The sequence below is a fragment of the Anarhichas minor genome, unplaced genomic scaffold (assembly GCF_050575085.1).
Source record: "Anarhichas minor isolate MPS153535 unplaced genomic scaffold, ASM5057508v1 ptg000033l, whole genome shotgun sequence".
Taxonomy (NCBI): Eukaryota; Metazoa; Chordata; class Actinopteri; order Perciformes; family Anarhichadidae; genus Anarhichas; species Anarhichas minor.
Genome location: NW_027466479.1, coordinates 9,328,977 through 9,349,739, shown reverse-complemented (window position 1 = coordinate 9,349,739; position 20,763 = coordinate 9,328,977). Strand labels below are relative to the sequence as shown.

At 43.3% G+C, this 20,763-nt stretch overlaps 1 protein-coding gene across 4 annotated transcripts in view; it reads right to left on the bottom strand.

The window, feature by feature from the left end:
• The window catches only part of LOC142965120 (sodium bicarbonate cotransporter 3-like), a 37,707-nt gene extending 17,398 nt beyond the window's left edge, over positions 1-20,309 (bottom strand). For 3 of the 4 annotated variants that reach the window (XM_076105873.1, XM_076105875.1, XM_076105874.1), the window contains exons 1-6: positions 20,146-20,309; positions 8,167-8,248; positions 6,690-6,839; positions 4,599-4,737; positions 4,052-4,212; positions 3,677-3,865 (exon numbers count right to left, since the gene is read on the bottom strand). In XM_076105873.1, coding sequence (XP_075961988.1) covers positions 3,677-3,865; positions 4,052-4,212; positions 4,599-4,737; positions 6,690-6,839; positions 8,167-8,248; positions 20,146-20,187 — 763 coding nt within the window. In that variant the 5' untranslated portion in view covers positions 20,188-20,309. Of the gene's footprint in view, positions 1-2,327; positions 2,712-3,676; positions 3,866-4,051; positions 4,213-4,598; positions 4,738-6,689; positions 6,840-8,166; positions 8,249-20,145 lie in introns of all 4 variants that reach the window. The other variant, XM_076105876.1, reaches the window with a different exon arrangement.
• Between the last annotated feature and the right edge of the window lie 454 nt (positions 20,310-20,763).

The window sequence follows — 20,763 nt, the reverse complement described above, 5'->3', positions numbered from 1 at the left end:
TAAAGACACTAGGTTCCAATAAGTCTAGATGCAGCCATTTATAAAGAATCTTTAATAAGATTAATGTTTTAGAAAACTTTCAAAGGGAAAAGCTTAGACTTTAAAAAGCTCTCACACAGGTCTAGAATAACATGGAGCGAGTGTACCAGTGAGTCCCTGCATGGCCTGTGTACAGGTATTCCACCCATGACTTCATGCTCAATGGATCCATGGCCTGTATATGTATAAATAGCCAGCGGTCAAGTCAATACCATTACAGCCCATGTCTAAAGAAATGGCAAGCACACCGTCGACTACTAGAATTATGTCCTCACTCGTTATTAACCTCATCCAGACACATTGCGTTCAATGGCATATTAAGGGCACTTGACTGTCTAACGCTATATAGCTGTTCAATACACAGTTGCTATTTTAAGTCAACGTTGTACAATAGAGCTGATTTAATGACATGCAGTGTTATTAAACTGTGATGATGAAGGTTTGAAACTCCCCCTCTGACTAATAACCCACGCACTGATGTCAAGACGCTGGCTTCTCGTGAAATACTGAGTATTTTCCTTGAAGAGGGTACAATTACAGAAGCTTCTCAGCTATAATAAGACCACCCCGACCCTTCAGATACAGCTCCCACCAAGTGATCGCTATTGACCCAAACTTTGAAATGGAGCCATTCCCAGAGTGAGACAAGCACAGACGCACACTGAAACGCAAACACAGTCTATTAATAAACTGAGCAGGCTTGGTTTTGGGAAGAACAAAAAGTCACTGCTGGTGCCAATACGATGGTACATACAGTACCAATACGCCCACCCTGGTCTCTGGCTTATATTACTACTCTTAAACCGGGTAAAAGAATGTTTACACTTAGGAATCGATGAGGACGAAGAGCATGTGTGCCAACTGAATCAATGGGGAAAGCACAAGTTGCATGACATCTATATCGGTGTGTGTGTGTGCTCAAAATGGGTCACCTGGGGATAAAACACGTATATTACAGGGATGTCCCGAGCCTATCTGTAAGATCTGTGACTGAGACTAAAGGTATTTCTTTTTACATTTATCGGCATCACTAATTAAAACCCCAATCCATTTTTAGTCCTTCATATTAAATTGTGCTCTGAAAATGTAGCCTATCAAAAAGGCCCCGATGCACTGAGCTTGAACAAAAATAACTTCCTCTAAATACATTGAGTCTTTCTTTCACTCACTTGCAAAACAAATGCCTGTGCTAGCCAGAACAAGACCTTTACAACAAAAGGGGTTGATGCTCATGTAAACACTACCGCTTTTGTCCACAGGTGTCTCTAAAATCCACACAAAAGGTTCCTTGTTGTTGCTTTAAATTCTGTGGGAAACTACTGTATAATAGGAAAGCACTGATGCAGATATCAAGCTGTTAAACCAGTCTGGGTTGGCTTTAATGATTTGAACACAGGCCTCCTTGAGGTTAAGTTCGTATTGAGCAACTGTATAATGCACCTATCTTATACATATGATAAGTACTACAGACACCCAAGATTAAATAACACACAAAAAGTGAGAAAATAGTGAATTTGACAAAAAGTCAAAGTAAAAATGATCGGGACATCCCTTCTAGCAGGTCTTACGTGAAATGCATTGACTGAGATAAAAGAGATGGGGGGAAGCTAAACGTGGCAATAAAACATCACATGATGCAGGAGGGGAGAAAGACAGACCAAGACAATTTGGAAGGCAGCCTTGCAACGACAATGTCGGAGGTGTGAATGGGGACGGGGCCAAGCAAGTCATAGACGCTGAGGAATGTCTTGAAAATGTGTTAAGAGACAGAGAGGAGTTTGAACGGCAAAAACAAGTAAAGAGTTTGGAGAGAACAGAGAACGAGTGATATTAGTAGAAAAGAATGAGTCTGTGGAATAGATGCACACAGAGAAGAGAGAGAAGCAAGAATCATGAGGCAGAGAGAAGTGTCAAAGAACGGTGGATAAATAGAGTGGGAAAAGCGTCTTAGTGAGTGAGCCTTGCTTGTTACTGATGAGATGACCGCAGGGTTGGAAGTTAAAGGGACAGTTCAACCCAAAGTCAAAAAGTCATGCTATTTATCAATCTGGATTATTTTGGTGCGAGTCGTCTAGTTTTAGAGATATCAGCCGTAGAGATGTCTAATAATTGGGCAACTTACACCAAAACAATCCATATTGATGAATAGCACAACAGGTAAGAGGAAAAATACGCATTTTTATTTTTGGAGTGAACTGTCCCTTAAACAGGGAGCAGAGCTTTCATGCTAGTGCTAGTGTTCTCTGTTCAAGCCGTGACTCACACTAGCAGGCTACACAGATATTTGCCTTCTAAGGGCATCAGCTCGAAGCCATGGGATGCCGAGGATGCCGAGGATGCTCGCCGGCTGAGCTCCGGTGATGAGGCCGCTTCTTCTGCAGAGTTTTGTGGGTCGTCGTCCTCGGGAGGCGATACCACCACTTCGGGGATGCCTTGAGGGCCATGGCCTGCGCCGTGGGTTTGGGAGGAGCGGCGGAAGGCGGATGGGGTATTTTCAGGGGTGGCGAGGAGCGGAGGGCCTGGGGCGTGCCCAGAGTTGGAGGAAGAAGAAGAGGGCAGGAGATTGCTGAGCAGGACGGAGATCCTGGACTCTCGTCTCTGGGAGAGGTTGGAGACAGAGGAGGCTTCCCCTGGCTTGTGGAGAGAGAGACGTGAAGAGGACAGGCCCTCTCCTAACAGAGGAGACAATGGCAGACAGGGGATAGGAGGAGGAAAAGGAATAAGGGATGGAGCAGAGAGGAAAAACACGTGAAGTCGGAGTACATCACAGAGGTGGTATCTGGAGGAGACACAGCCAGAAGGGGTGGGCAGCAGGAGCGGGGCACGAGGTGTAGTTAGAGAGAATCGTGCTTGAGTGGAAAGCATGGCTGTGAGCAGAAGACACTAAGAATGATTCAGTGAGGCATGTGGGAGGGTCCGCGAGGGCCACAACAGCTCGTCTCATTCAACTCCAAACAAACGGATCATACGACACGTCGGAGGTGAGGTGAAACGCGGAGTTCAGAGAGACGTGCATGCAGGAGAGGATGAGTTAGCGCGATGTCAGTGCACAGTAAGCAAACGTGTGCTCTACCACAACGGACCAGTCATAAATCCTACACCGTACACACTCATTTGACACAAGACATACATCATCACCAGTCATCAATGTGACATATGTATTTTTGACCTTTGACATTTGCGTTTTTAATGAGATTAAAAATGCAAGCTTAACAAAAACCACAGGCACGGAGGTGGAGAATGTGACATTTCTTTCATTCTTAGAAATCACAGGATCTTAAAATGCACACCACACAACACCACTGCGGCCATGCCCAGTTAAAAAAACAAACACACAATGCTGACTCCAGTTGCAGGTGAAGCAATATTTCCTGAGTGTCAACCGTTGGAGTGAAAACAATCATTAATTCAAAACCCCGAGCCAGGCCAGCAATACAGGTTAGCACAGTCAGTAGCACCCAGATTTCTCTTTCATTTTTGGGGCCGACTGAGATCACTCTCTAGATTTTACTCACTTTTACCATCCACCTTCTACGATGGCATTGGGGGATTTGAACAGTGGATTTTTAGGAATAGTTCCACCCAGCGGTGGAAAGTGTGGAGGAAAAAGAAATGCGAGTGCGTCGTTGGATCTCACCGTTTCTTTCAAGCAAGAGCGGGTCAGAATGTTTCTTGCCTATGTCAGCGAAGGAGCGCACCAGAGGGATGCGGTTGCTGAGTTTTCTCTCGTTCTGGTGGTGGTGTTTCTTCAGCATGGCTTCCCGGACGTTGTGGCGCAAGTCCTCCTTCAGATGGCCTGACGCCACCATGCTGTCTATCAGCATGTCTGAGTGGTACAAAGACAGGGACGTAAACACACAGCAAGATACGGACCACTGAATGTTATATTACTATAGTGACGAAAAGTTATTTGCATTGTTTTTCTCATACTAGTCACCACACGGCTACAGAAGAAACACAGTAAAATGGTGAGAATATGTCATGCATCTTTCAGTGAGTATTGAAAATGTACCCGCGATGTCCTCGATACTGTTGGCCCTCATATCCAGCATGACGGTGCCGTTGAGTATGCAGCTACGCAGTTCAAACAAGCTGTGTAGTGACAACGTGGCCACGTAGGGCTTACTCCACCTCTCCCCGCCGTCTTCCACGTCCTCCTCAAACTTCAGCCACCTGTAGGTAAACATGTCGTGTAAATGTAGCCACTGAGGCTGATAGTGACTAATAACCATGATCATGGTACCTAAAATCAGGGTTTCCACCCAATAATATGCTTTAATTATGCTTCAAAGCTTTCGTACAGATGAATTAAAAATAATTCTGAAGACTAATGTCTGTACAAAAAGCCAACAGATCTATAAACCTTGCTAGGGCAATAGCTTTGGTCCAAGTTTACTTCCTGTCAGATTTTGCATTAACAAGCATTTCAACAGGAAATACAAATGGGGGCCCATTTAAAATGTTTATGTTAAGTTTGAAAAGGTCTATCTTTCTGCACTGCTTTCACTTTATGCAGTTGCCGTCATGCCGTTTGTGCCTCGAGTTGCTTTCTTTCTGACCTGGCCGTCTCCTTCCATTCAGTGGCACCGCCATGTCTGAAGGAGAGCTCGTCCAGCTCAGTGAAGAGGTCGTGGGGGACGTGCTCCAGGTCATCGTCCTCTGTGCCCAGGATGAACTGGACCCGCTGGGATGGTGTGTCTGCACAAAAAGGGAAAAGGTCATATTTACAATGTTTACGATAACAACAGTACACCTCTTCAGGGATTAGGTGTTATTAAAAAGGTAACCTGTGGAGTTTTTGACCTTTGTTCGCACATTACATGCACAGTCCTGCCAACGGTTTCACACTTTTCCACCGATCTGCAGGTGGCTGTAATGTGCCAAGAAATGCAGCAATGTGCCAGTAAAGGCGGGGAAGACGAAGACTGCAGGCTAGTGAACATGGGTGTTAACAATGCATGTTCCAAAATGTTCTGCTTTGGAAATGTTTGGCGAGTAAGGAAATGTATTTTGGTAGTTAGAGCTCAAGGGGACACACAATACATTTCATGTAATGCTGAATGTAAAGATAACTTTGGTCAAACTCCACAGAGCATCTTTAAGTGGAAACAGGGATTATATCTGAGCATAATAAAAGGAAATGGTAGTAGGAAGAAACAGAATTCTTTGAATCACTTTTTATTAAAAAGACGTGTGTGTCGTTGGCCAGTACAACTGCCCTAACGTCTTCTGAAGATGGGGAGAATACTTTTTTGGGGTAGGGTGCAATAAAAAGCACTACACCACTGTAACTGCTTTCATTATACTACGTAAGAAGCAACACATCTGCAGCCTTGATGCTGAGAAAGTGTGCGAGAGAGCATAATGAAAACCTGCAAGCTTTACAGCAATTTTCTATTCATGTCTGATTAAATTAGAGGGCAGATATCGGGATATCTGGAACCAGAGAGAGAAAACGGAAATCGATAAAGCAGATTACAAAACTAAGCGTCGCAGGGAGGCAGAGATGGAACGACTGGGAACAAAAAAGGGACAGATACTTTCTAGAGGCTTGCCGGAGGAGCTGTAAGCGAGCAAACACTGGTGTATCCTCAGTGGAAGTGTTTTCCTGACCCGCAACGTGTAAAACAGGTGTGACACACTGCTGGAAATAGCCTCAAACCGTGGCAGGTTTCTACAAACGTAACTGTTCCTTCTGTATTCATAAGTTGTAGTTACTTGAGACGATCAACTTTCTGCTCTTCACTGTTGTAACCTTGATATTACTTTTTATCTTAAATGTAGGCTACATACAATTCCACTGCTCTAATCGTGACATAAATATGTGTTTAAAAAAAAAAAGGGAATTAAATTATTAGTAAATATATAAATTGTAATGAACGCGGTTATGCTACGCATAAGATACAATGACAGCTGATGCATCCTCAATTCCTTTTCTCGCCCCCATCTCCCGTGAGTGGGACTAAGACGCAAGAAGAGGAGGCGAGGAAAGGAATCGGGGATGTAGAAACAGGGGAAATGAGGAATGCCCTAGATAACCCTTCAGAGTTCAAAGCATTGTTTGGGTGCGCACAAGTCTTGCAGTTGAGGTGATGCACCAATTTCTCACACAAACGCACGCACCACTTTATATGTCAGTGCCTTCGATCAGTGTCAGAGGCCAGCTCACGGTGGCCTTTGATGCCTTTTAGAGCCGAATGTTTTGTTCAGAGCTATTTGAAAGATAACAGAAGAAACAGAAGGCTAAAGCAGAGTGGTGCTATAACCCGGGAAGCTGTACATTGTTGAGCAGCTTTCAGCTTTTTCTGTGGTTTAAATGAAGATGTCTTAAAGCAGTCATATTGCATTAAAATTCCATGATCATGGCCATTAGGAGCAGGCAAATCACAGCTTTATAACTATTTACAATGAATATTTGTACAGTTAATGTGCTGGGAAATAAATTGAAAAAGTATTGCTAAGGCTTCTGTTTATAGTCTGAGGCGAGTCCTGTGCTTGTATGAATAAGCACAGTTGAAGGCTCTAAACGTAGACATCAACTGCAAGGTAGAGTACTGACTGATAGAAACTCAGTAGAGACAGGGACTTAGAGAGAGAAATAGAGTGTGGTTTGGTAGTAAATGGGGACATTTAGGAGGAGTGTTTCCAACCATATGTGGGGGATTCCCGGCCATCCTCCTTCCCCTCCTCAAAGTCTCTCTCTTTCTTCTTTCGGTGATGTTTGTGTCCTCGGTGGCGATGCCTCTTTTTGCTCTCCCTTCCAAGAGGAACATGGACGCCTACGTACACCGCTCTGTGGCCTGGAGAGAAGGAAAGTGCACCAATAAGACACCTTTTCCTCTACGCCCACTTTCACACAATTTGGACAAGGAAACAAAGCAGCAAAGCATCTTGTAAACAAAATAAAAGGTTAAATAGCATAAAACACAGAATACAGTTCACTGTTTCAGTTACATCTTCAGTGTTATGCAATCTGAATACCACTAATTAGGTGGTAAAGAGAAAAAAAACATTTCATGTTATTTGAAATAGAGTAGAGCCACTGATGGAAAGTGTTCTACTGTAAAACCTGAAGCCTCCCGTCTATTTCTTGCCCATCACACACGCAGATGATTTAGTAGAGCTAATGAACTGACAAAGCAAGCACTAGGTCAGATGATTCCCAGAGGACAGCAATAATATGAATGGAATTCAAAATGATTTAAGCCTACAAGAACAGTGTCACTGTCCCAGTCTGTTACAACTGAAGGAAAAGACAGACACGCTAAGATGTTAGGCCGACGACAGAGAACCCATTTCCATTTCTTTTTAGTTCTCATGACAATCGACTTGAAGGAAACCAGAGTACAACGTTGACATTTTTCACCCCTCTGCTTTCTCCCGAATGTTTACTTCCCCTCATTATTATTACTGCCACACAGAAACTGTGTTCTGAAATGCAAACGCCCTATTTCTGCCCTACATTCTCTGCAAATACTCATTTTTCACAGATGAGTCATCTCTCTTTGATTTGAGAAGGGAACCCAGAAGGAATGAAACCAGGATGCAGCACTCAAGGCACAAGTGACATACAGTACACATGAGCCGAACAGATGGAGGAGAAGCAGAGATGGAGAAAGAGAGGAAGAGGAAGAGAGAAAGAGGAGATGAAAGAGGAGGATGGAGTGAAAATAAACAGCTTAGCCGGACAGAGAGCAGGGGGCTCCAGGGGTGTCACAAAAGGGGAGAAAGGGACAAATGGAGATATTATTGAATAGAGGATGGAGGATATGAAGTGTGGTGGACCCACATAAAGAAAGAGCAGTGGGCTGAGGGAGATATTGTGCGGCTACGTGCTCTACATGTGAACAGCATTGACACTTCTGATCCTATCAATTATTTTACGATATTCATTGATTCATCATCTAATCACATAGTCGATAAAAATATATATAATAATATTCAATTATAGCAGACTTAAAGTGACCAGCAGCAAGTGAATGAATGCAAATCCAATAAAGCATTGATTTAATAGAAGTAGAAAAGGCAACAATCGTTTCCACTTTACATGTGCAGGCTAGGTACCCACCCGTACCATCAATCTATGACACATTCGTGACAGGAAGAATATTTCAGCTTTAAACTTACTTTCCAAATCTTCCCTTTCATAGCTTGTGAGAGTGGTGAAGCTGGACTTCCCATGGTCCACTAATGCCTCCTCATCTAGACCCTGAGAACGACAGGAGGAGAGAGAGAGAGAGCATAAGAGACAGAAGGAATATAAAAAGATAATAAGAGACACATCAGACATTTAATCAGACCTCTCATCGCTGCAATGGAGCACAATGTTAGGAACAATGACATGAAAATATATCAAAATTAAGCTCGAGTCCAATATACTGTCATCACAAAGCAATCAAAGCTGATAGGTTGATGAACGGGAATGACAGATGTAGGATCTAAGAATATTATAATCAGAATTTACCAGCAAGCAGTGATTATTCAGAGTTTTGGCCATTTGAGTTGCAATGCCATCTGACCTGCATGTGTTACCCTGTGACATGACTTTTTCACAACATAACCAAAGTACAAACGTTAATATGATCCCGATCATAGGTCAGCCCTTTCAGACGGCAACGTTATCCATTTTTGGGGGGGCTCTGATAGATAGGAGAAAGTTTTTCAGGACATTTGACCTTTTCTCTCATTTTCCCATGTGTTTTCTGTGAATGGAAAAATTGGTCAACTGTTTTCCAGGTTTTCCAGGACGTGTGGGAACTCCGTCTATCAGACTGCAGGTTTTCCATTAAGCCGAGTAGCTCGGCGGGGATTGGCTCGGCTGTGATAAGACTGGTGGGAACAACACAGCATGGAGAGAGATCCTTACGTTTCCTTAAAAACACTTCAAATATGTTAGTCGCCCTGTCGGTTTTGTGGAGAGATATGAAGGCAGTGCTGATGTGTTGCAGTAAAGAAAACAAAGTGCTTTTGGTTTTTACAGATGGCCAACACCAGCAGCCTATTTCCACTCCCCTGAAACATGATCATGGAGGAAAATAAAATCCAGTGTTATTGATTAGTGTGATGAATCATATGTAGCCCAGAACACAATGAGGCTACATACTCTGACAAACAGGTTAGATTCAGCAGATTGATAACAGCGAGTTTATCCAGCAGATTAACCTCTGGTGGTTTTCTTTAATAACTTGAAGTTCGGTTAAATGCAGCGAGGCATCATTGGAACTTCATGAGGGTTTATATACACGTGTTATTTTTCGCAAACCAATTAGTCCGTATTGGAAAGTATATTCATTTGGTCCACGCAACAAAAGGTCGAATTTCAAGAGGCTGGCTACACTCATTAAAAAAAAGAGGTCATGACCTTAGTGAAAATAATTAGCCTGATGTCATGGAAAAATCAAAAGATGGAGAGATCCAATTAGAGGAGACATAAATCTGCCAGGAGGCAAGACGGCAAAGGTGCATATTACTAATATTCTTTATCGAATTATAGTGCCTTCAAACTACAACTACAGCAACTAGACAAACATGCAATTGCTATACTTGTGAGGACACTCAGCCCTCAACCGCAGCCTTAACCATAAGCAGTACAAGGTTAACCTCAACATTTAAGAAGAAATTAGCCCAACCGTAGCTTACTTTTAACCTAAACCAAACTTTGCTCAGTTTTACACTCATAACCAGTTCTCACAAAGACTGAAGTATAAGACAACACTTCCACAGACAGACAGACAGACAGACAGACAGAGAGAGAGAGAAATCCAAGTGAATGTGAAGGACTTGATTTAACTCCCTCTTGTAACTGCACACCATTCAAATATTCGGTTTCACTGTGAACTATGTAAGAGGATAGAAGCTTCAGTTCCTCTAACTTCCGTTTCACTGGGACTTTAAGTGCCAGAATATTTTTGGCGGCAACTGTCTCCAATTACTGCTGCATGTGTGGCCAATAGTGAACTTAATCATCCCCCCCCCCAAGACCACACAGAGAGAATCGATAGAAGTCTGGCCAGCTGTGCTCCGCGATCAGTGTCTTTACACTCGACATGATTTATTGATACCAGGAAGGAAACGCTTATTTTAGACACACATTCATACCGGGTCTATAAACACTACAAGGTGGCAGTGAGCCAGTGGTGGGTCGGACAGCCAGGCTGATAAGATCAGCCTGAATTAGAGATGAATAGTATGTTTGTGACAGTTATGGCCGATAGTAAGGATCCTATCTTATGGTTTCTTTTAGTCCAGTTTTTTGGACAGCTTATATTTTAATAACAGGATGGGACAAGTTGCAAAATAAAATATAAAAATTAATTTTGGCGTATTTCAACTGAGCCTAAAGTGATGAAAAACATACACTTCTATGATTTGTTTTTTTAAATATCCAACATTCGGTCTTCTACATAGGCCATATAACGGGATCAGAGACGCGCCGCAACAACTGCAAATGCGCTGGTCCTCCTGCCTTGTGTACAAACTCTTTGATGCAACACAATCCCCCAATTGGATGAACCTTTCAGTTCCTTCGACCAATCGCAGAGAGGCACTGCTGCCAAGCAGGAGTGTGGAAACAAAAAAAGACGAGGACAGCCGCCTGCTGAAAAGACACGGGATACGTGGATGATATCTGGGCCTTGTATGTGTCTTAGCCCCAACATGACCTCCAACACCGACCAGAAAGCACAGGCTCTATCTCCTGCTTTCCCTGTTTCGTTACTAGTTTCCTACTATGGATATGTCAATGACATTCAGATTTCCACACAACATTACCATAATCATTCTCCTGTTGGTACCCCACGTAGGATGAATGATGCCATCTGTGATCGTGTCTGCGTGTGCACTTGTGTGCCCGTGTTTCTCAGTTGCTAGTGGATTTGCATGATAATGAGCCGTGTTGCTCTCTGACGGTGCCTTCATGAGTGGCGGTAATAATTCAGCTGCAGGGAGGAGAGCCGAGAGAAATTAATCTATCTCTAGTTACTGGAGTTCTCCCCCCCCCACCCGACCCCAACTACGGCACACCAAGGGCGTGTAAAACTGACCACGGGTGACTAAAACTGGACTGGTTCCTCATGAGCATTTGTGTCAGTCACACTAGTTGATGCATTTAGAGATTACATCTGTACTTGACTGAGTATTGTGTAATTACTTTTAATTAAAACAAAGATTTAAAAAATAAATAAATAAATAAAAGATTAAAACTCTTATTGATTTAAAATAAAAAAAACTCTTTAAGGAAAAAGATTTTTATCTTTTAATAAAAGAAAAAAAAAAAGTAAACTAAAGTAAAATAATTTAATGGAGCAACTTTTTGAACAGTTTTTAGCTACCAGCCACAGTTCTAGTTTCCCAATCTGCCAGAATCACATGTACCAATGTTTACAAGCACAGCACACAAAGCTGGTGTGAACATATTCCTGCTTCATGAGTGTTATTCTTAAGCTTCTTAAAATACCACTTCTACAAATCTGTTCATTTCACTGTAAACACCAGTTTACCTCCCGTTATCATGTACTCTATGCATGCCCGTTTAGTGGAGTGTGTGCACATGTTAACTATCTGTTGTGCCCTCAACCCCACATTGAACATGATGCAACCTGTCACATAGCTTTGTCCAAAATAAACTCCTAGTCTATCACCCACAGTCCCCGGGCCTGGGAGGCAATCGGCCATTATGCCCACGAAGCACAGCTGTGGTTGGGCTACAGGGGCAGTGCCAGTGGGGAGGGCAGAAGAATTGCCAGCTGGGTAAGAAAAGCCACCATCCAGCGACATTAATAGAGGTTGTTGACAAAAGGCAGATGCATCTCTGGCTACATGTACACTCCCAGACTGTGGGCCTACCACTGCTTTCTGTCCTGTGTGGATCCAGAGGGTGTCTAGTAATGACCAATATTATACGATAGCGTTTGTTTTAAATATGCCACCAAACCTGTCTGAAACTAATGAGTGTTAAGCAGAGCTGCAGGTCACATTATCCAAGTAGATCTGGATCAATACAACAGTACACTGCACAATTACAAAGATAGATGGAAACCAATAGAACCATGAGCTTAATCTAGAAAAACGATGTAGCCGTAAATGTAAGCACAATGTCTCCTAGCCTGTCCACTGAGACATGTGTACTCGTGGGATGCGCTACATTCTGCTCCAACTACCACTGGCAAAACAGATGTGTAGCACGGTGGGGAATTCCGATCACAAGCCCCTCGATTGTCACCAGGGAACATCACGTCACCCCTAGTCTGAGTTCGTAAGAAGTGAAAGCATGCATGGAGTCTGGTGCGTGATAAGCCCGGCCTGGCTTTTCTCAAAACACTTGAGATAGCAATCAAAAGAGAGGTAGGCAACACCAGCAGGAGACCTGCCAAGACAACACAATCAAATCATGAAGTAAAGTGTCACTCTTCATCATTTCTTATCTTTCTGTTCTCCGCTGCAGCCCCCTCATCCTCTATTCTTCCTCACATGGCCGTCCTGTGGAACTACCGTTATAATAAAATGGTGAAGATCTAGAGAGGGGGGGATTATCAGTATCATTTTTCTTTCAGTTTATTCGCAATTATCTTGCCATGTGATTCATATGCAGAATCTGTTTTTTAGAGGGCAATTGTTTTAGGCAACTAGACAAGATTTAGGTATCTGAAGCGTGCCGGTTTCCATTTGTATACCGTGTAGTATTATGTTCCAGCCGGCTGTGGTTAAATACAGATAACAGTCCACGTGGAGAGCAAAAGAGGTGGAATACATTGGCTGAAATGCAAAGGCAGAACCCACCGGCTATCGTCTGACGATGATTTCACTTTATAATCAGCATGTAAACTGCCAGCTACATGCCGTCTCTCAACTCCGACTCATGCATCTCATGTTGCTAATTGGACTGTAAACAAAGAGCAGGGCATGGAAAAGGAAGTCTTGGCCCAGATATCTGCTGGCTGCACCAGAACCTCGGAAATATAGCCCCTTGTCTGTCATCAGATGACTCAAATTACCCTAACTTACCTGCTCCCAACCAGATCATTCAGCAAAGAACAATATGAAGTTGAGCTTGTATCATATAATGATACAAGTAGGCCAAAGATGACCCCTGTTGCTCTTAGTTTTACAGTTAAACTCCACAAAAAGTATTTTGAGCATGAAACTCTCACCGCCTACGGACTTGAAATGTTGCTGCAAAAGTTTGTAGTTTGATTTAAAAAGTAACTGTGAAGACTAGGTGATTAAAATGCTGTTTTTTGTTTTGATGAATTGTATTGCTTTGAAGTGGGTCACTGAGGAAATACTTAGGTGGCAGCATATTAAGTGGTAGCATCCCATCAAACCCCAAAACAATCTGTTTTCATGACTGCTCATCAGAGAGAAAGACTCGCTCAATAAGTAATAAAGATAGAGACCCATTATGTTCTAGACAGTACAAAACAAATTCAATAACATTAATTAAAAAATATAAATGTTCCACAATCTACTTTATTGTCCATGCTGTATCCATAAAGGAAATCATAAAGGGCTGTTAAAATCACAACTGTAATCGTGTATGTCAGTATATGAGGATAACAACAATAATAACAGCTGAGGTGGTACAATCAACGTAGGGAATTATGTAGGAGGGGGATTTATGGTTCACGTGAAGCTTTAAGAGTAAACAAGGCTCACCATGTGTCCATCCAATAGCAAAGAAAACACTCCATCTGAACTCAATATTGAACTTTATACGAGGATTTCCCAAGTACACGATGAAGGTTGTGATACGCTCAGGATAGGCTTGTTGGGAAATGCTGTTAATGTATGTATACAGGGGTGTTTGTCATCAAGATATGAATAGCTCTATGGCATTTGTTGTGTTGTATCATATCATTTTGTTTTACAATATCTGCAAATATTATTCACGTACAGCCTCAGTAATTACCAGAGTTGAATAAACATTTCATGTGTCATTTTTTTGCTGAGAAACTCAGTTTTACAGATCTGTCGATTAAATCAACTTATCCTATGTGGAGTGTTACTCGACTCAAACTTTATTCGGTCAAGGACGGCCTCATTTACATGCTTGTGTATTAGAGAGCAGTCTACTTCTCTCCTGCATTTGCCAGCGCACTGCTGCACATCTGGGCACAGACTGGGCACCTGTAGATCAGTGGGATAGCATGGCACCATTGGCAGGAATATGTGTCATGTCACACACTTGCATGTGTATCCTTGTGTGCCTGCGTGAGTATAACGTGACCCACTCACAGAGTGAAGGCGCTACTAGAGGGCAAAAACTCCACAGGGAAAGCATTTGGAAAATTGTGATTCATCTTTTCATTTTTTTGTGTAATTTTACTGACAGAGTTGAAAGGGGCACATTTGGCTGAATCACTCATAACTCATAGATGTTTATTTTTTTTATCTTATACGTTATTGAAATGAATAAGTCCTCACAATTGAGCGGCTGGAACCAGAACTTATTTGACACTGTTGACTTCAATGATTAATTGATAAAAAAAAAGACAAGAAAAAGTAGTTGCCGACATATTGTCTGCCGATCGACTTAATCGCGTCATCGTTGCATCTTTTACACTTCAAAGTCATTTTCTTATTCATTGACAACGTGAAGGTTAACCTCTCTTCTGTTAGTGCGCTGGCGTGGGAGTGATTCTAACCACGCAGCTGCCAAACGCCTCTTCCGCCAACCAGACAGTGAATAACACAAGCAGCCACCCAACAGGCCTGGTTCCTTGCCAGCCTTGCTTCACTGGGACCCGATCCAATCGATGGAGACTGACGTAAGAGAGGTGTTACATAGTGAGAGACCTGTCCCTCGAGATTACTGAAGATCTCTCTGTCTTACACTGCCAAAATGGACAATTGCATACTACGTATGAGAATATTGACATTTATTTACTGCCAATTAATGGTAAATTATGCAACCAATTAAATGATGTCTGAAAACAAAAAGACAAGTAGATCTATTATAGATGGCTGGTGACCAAATGATGTACATTAAAGTATATGCGCAAGTAATATGTAATTTGGGGAAATCTTTTCAGGAAGGCACAAACATACATTGTGCTTAGCAGGGGCTGGATAACGAACGTAAACACAGATAATAATTAAATAATTTGATCAGGCAGCAACATTTAGCTTTCGCAGACTAGCTATTCAATTATTTACCTCCCTGGAACCCATCACCGTGTTTGGACAGGGCAAAACTAACAAGGCAGAGCTGGTGACCCGTCTCTGATGTCTCCAGAGTGAAGATGTAGTTTAATCTTATAGTTTAAACAGCTCATTAGGCAGAAAACAAACAGATACTAATCATAGTCTCCATTGGATGTAGTCAATACTCCCAAACATGCACAGACTTTGCAGACAAACACAAAGATGGAAACCGTCGCCTCTCTCTGCCTCACACATATTTTCCTTCTGATTCCAACGGTCCCTCCTTGAGTGTTGCTCCCACTCTGGGCATAGTCATTCTGTAATCGAGACTGAATGGAAACAAGCGTTTCTTTTAAATTCACTTCGGTCCATAAACGTCATCTCTATTGACAGCATACACCTTGTTTTGTATTCGGCTACCTCGGCAGACCCATTTTCCACCCTCCTCTCCCTCACACTCCTCATCTCTCTCCTCTCCTCGTTCCTGTTCTCCTTGTCCCGCTCTCCTTCAAGCAGCCATAACGGTCTCCGTCCTCGCTTTCCTGTTCCCCAAAGGCGATTAAAGAGTAGAAAGGAAACGTTTCCATTTCAAAAGACACATGAGGCAACAGCTTCTGTGCACCGACCACCTGCCCCATTCATCGGCACAGACCAGTGCACTCTACCGTGGAAGAGCACAAGAGGACGAACCGATACAAAGCACAACTATACCAATAACACTGTCATGTTCTACACTTGAACAGGATCCAGGGGCTCTGTGCATGCAAATTGAAAACCACACAGGCGGGACCAGACGTACCGTAAGCACATGCTGCCCTTCGCTCTGTTCATCCATTTAGACTAAAACATCGGCAAAGCACAGGCAGCGAGGACATCAGCCAGTTCCTTCTTTGATGGCTATCTCTGTTGGGGAAGCTGTGTGTGAGCTGAGACGCTGTCGCACTTGTCCGTTCCCTCTTCCTCCGCTCATCTCTTTATACAGAAAAGGGGAGAGACAGAGCGAGAGAGAGAGAGAGAGAGCTAGCCGCTTCTGAACACACGGTGCTCTGCTCTACCCTGTCAGCGCGGTCTTTGCTTAGCGGCCAATCCCACCGTGCCACCATGAATATTTTATTCTCCCGGCCAAGAGCTAAAAAACGCACCCATACACACACAGAGGACGTACACGCACATTTGGAGGACATTCAAATGCTCACCCGCTGAGGTATTCAGGTCACAAATGAAGGCACACACACACACACACGCACACACACACACACACACACACACACACACACACACACACACACACACACACACACACACACACACACACACACACACACACACACACACACACACACACACACACACACACACACACACACACACACACACACACACACACACACACACACACACACACGTTGCACTGAATTGAGAAAGGACAGATAGCTGCGTATTCATTGAGACTTCAAATGCGTCTTTTGACATTCACAGTCCTTATCGTGGCCTGAAGGTTGCACACGTCTTTCGACAACCTGTAATTTTACAAAGAATTACGTCTCATTTGTCAACTGTTACACGAGTAGGGCAAAAGGAACATATTCCTGAAACATAAGCAGTAACTATTCTCTAATTGACGGAAGCGCTATAGATGTCGGGCCTGAGGGACCCTTTGGATGCCAAACAGGACCAGTCAGTTCCAAGTAACCACAAAACCATAAAGGCAAAGGTGAAACCAAACCTAAAATTAAGAGAGCACAATGGTGCTGAGCTTGAGCAGCCAAATATGGATACGATCCGACCAGCACCCCCTGGTTTATTTGCTAACGTATGGGAGCATTTCGCTTTATCTTCTTCCACCCAACTCAGAAAGGGTGAAGCGAAACACAAACTAGATTCCTACTTTTTTTTGCCACGGATTTGCGCCCCTACTCACTCATTGAGGATAGGAGCTATCGCGCTATGTTGCACACTTTGGAACCGAGATACAACATTCATCTCTACATTTTTACGGACACAGCGATACTCTACAACGAAACCAAAGCTAAAGTCATGGAGCCACTGAGGAAAGCAGGTCGGATGGTAGTAACACGCTATGAGTGACAACAGAATATAGTGTCACAGTAACCGCACACTTTATCAAATAATCAATCAATTAATTGACGTACTGCTTGCGCTCTAAACATATTCATCCCTTCCATACAGCCTTCAAATAAGTTCTGCTTCTCTTAAGGTAAAGAGATTAAAGATTTCTCTGGCAAAGGGTAGCATGTGTACAGTCCAGTGTTCATGCACAGGAAAGAGGCGTTGGGACCACGCTCCCATTAGATGCAACTACCAAGAGTGACAGACCACACCTAGCAGCATGGGGTTGATACGTTTCCCTGTAATTGGATGAACTCTCAAATCCTCTCAGTTCACATGGTTGGCAAAACCATACTACCATGCAGATTAGTACAATCCTGGGCCCTTTGATCTGCTTTTCTGTGTTTTACAATCATGAAATGACCTTTACAGCAGTGACGGTTACTCCCGGCAGTATTCTCGAGGCTGCTCTGTATACCCTGTGGACGAGCAAAAGAATCCCAAAACTTTTTCTTTGCGTAAGAAACAAAGTACAGGACGGGACACATAGCTGGGTCACGCTCTAACTTATGTAGTGGACTTCATTGAACGTTGCCTCCAACAAGCACTTAAACGCTTGTGGTATGTTTAATCGCATCGTACTTTCTGACAGTAGATTTGATTCTCGCAGAAAGTAGATCGGGAACAATGTAAACAAACAGGCTCTCTGTTGTGTACGCCAATTAGCCTATAGCTGGGTACGGTGGGAATTAATTATTTCTATCGTATTATCTTAATAGTGTAGCTGAACAGTACACGGCACCAGCAGACTGGCAAAGAGGCTCATTGTGTGTAATTGCCCATTCAAAACAATGTCATACAGTGAGTAAGCTGTATGAAACACTCAATAACCCCGGCAGTAAGTGCTGAGCCAATAATAGTGCAGCTCATAGAGCCTACCGTGGCTGAACTAAACCCCCTTTTTCACTAGTGGAACAGCAGGACGCACAAATCCCTCTTCACCTGATCTTAAATTCAGTGAGAGATCACACGTCAGAGCCAGATTAGCATAGTCAAAATCGTTGAAAAAACAAGAGTTCGAGGTGTCAGTGACAAAGCAAAAGTGTGCATTTATTAAGCAAACTATGGGGCAATCAAATGGTCAAAGCAATGAAACCGCTATTGTAATCCTTCGGTTTTCTCTCAGTGTCTCGATCCTCAGCCGTTCCACCGCCAACCCGTCTTTCCGATACAACCATATCGTCGATAACACTCTAGTGCGGATACGTCTAATCTTTGGCCACTAAGCACTCATAAGGTTAAACATGCAAAACACAGGCAGGCGGAGAAAGAAAGCTCATCTCCAACTCTGAGGCTAATACCGGTCACTTAAACACAAAGCTAAAGCCGTCTAAGCAGCCTTCTATAAATGCCACAAACAGCCTGCGATGATAATCGGTGACATAAAGGCAGGCGAACAACAAACGCTCAATGACATTGCATGCCGTGTGTCCCCATGGCCTATTGATATGACCCCAACACAGTTGTTCTAAGTGTACAGAAGTTGAGGCCAAACTAAACAGCGAACTACTCCGTTCAGAGGAGTCCCATTGGTCAACCAGCAAGCCTGAATATAACAAGAGTTTCTGTTTGAAACCAGATTCCTGTGTTAAACATGCACACACCAGCTAAATGTCACACTCAACCGCGCAACAATGGCGATTATAGGCATCAAGCAGTTGAATGTCTGTCTACAGGGCTCTGTGTCACAGTGAATGTATTGACGTCCATGAAGTACACAACTCCTTTTCATAGGGCAGGGGGGGGGGGGGTCAAGTTTCCTCAGAGCATGCACGTGGATGACCCTAACAAACACAGTAGTGGATAACCCAACACCAGCATTGATGTCAGACAGCCAGCACGCCTTTTAAACTTAGCTCTCCAACCAGTTTTTTTTTTTTGCGGGGGCTCGCTAACACTGCTGTGTGTGTGTGTTTGATGCTCATCGTTCTCTCTGTGACAGGTAAAGTCGCACCAAACAGACAGGATGTGAGTCTCGACTCAGCCACAAGTTAAAATAGCACACAGAAGAGAGTTTGGTGGATGTGACCAACTTTAACCGACGTGTCTGATATTGTTCAAACACAATTCCTCTTTCAGCTCCATGTCTATTTTTTTCCTCTCTAGTTGGACGAGCACCTCGTAGTAAAATTAGGAGCGTCTCCAGACTTGGAAATGTCACACAGGAAGGCTGGTCTATTTTAGGCGCATTTGATATGCAAATGAGCCTTTTATTTCTGTAAATGTACCAGTAGATGGTATCGACTGGCTGGGACACATATGTAGTAACGGACCTGTTGAACGTGAGGGGGAAACGCTACAAAGCTGGGTACAAAACGTAACGTTAATTAACTTACACGGGCAACACGAAAGGCACGTGGTTATGTGCACGTTTTAGTTGATTAAAGCACGTGGGCACACACTAACGTCCAAACAGGACATCTATTACCTTAACTAACGTTAATAACGTCACTTTATCAGGCTTGACTCTTGCTCGTGCACCCCGGATATGCCATTAACGTTAGCAGGTGCCATCTGAAAACAAGTGAAGATGAACTAAAGAACCTAAAACTTCGGCAGAGGAACCCATTGCTGCTAAAACTTATGTTTGAATGAACGCTTTGGTTGAATTAAACGGGAGACCCGAAACACAACTTGTACCCATGCCACGTGTCAGAAGTAGAAGAAGCCGGCTAACAATAGCAGCCGGATGGTGCCTTACTGAATCTGACTCCCAAAGCATCACTAGAACACGTTACTTGTGCGGCTGCTGGGCAAACAAGAGGCAAACACGGACAAAGAGCCGCACAGATGTAATGGTGGGCTAACGGTTGACTGTGTTGGGCGGGCACTTACTGTTCTCAAAAGGGGCCTCATTTGTTCCGACGGTTCGTCCATTTCATCTGCAGCTGGTCTTCTGCCCACTTGCTCTTTTATTTTTAACAGTTGATGTAACGGAAGGTCCCGGGCCGGTAAAGACTAGTGAACTCACTGTAAGGACTGGATATGGTTTCCCTCGATGACGGTGAGGACACGCCTCTAACATGATTGACAGGAACTAATTGCCAATTCGCGCGCAATACCCGGCGTTCTCAGCCAATCAAATCTAAAGACGTCATGAGGTGGGCGGGGGGGGGGGGGGGGGCTGTTTTCCGGGCTCCCGCAAAGTCTCAAGCGGTTTGTTTTATTTTTTGTGTGTTTTTTTTTTTTTAACTCCGATAAACTTGCTGGGACGGTTCGCTTCCATGGGCATTTGAAATAAGTTGTACACATGATGATTGTTGAAATAAATACAACTTATTTAGAAGTCTAGATTCCAAAGTTTCATATCTAAACTAAATGGATATGAAAATGATGCATGTCGCCGTAATAAGGTATCTTGGGTTTGAGGTTTTGGGCACTATATCCTGAATCAAGACTAAGAACAATTTTGTATCACTTTTTCAATTGTATCTTACTTTAGAGCTACTTAAA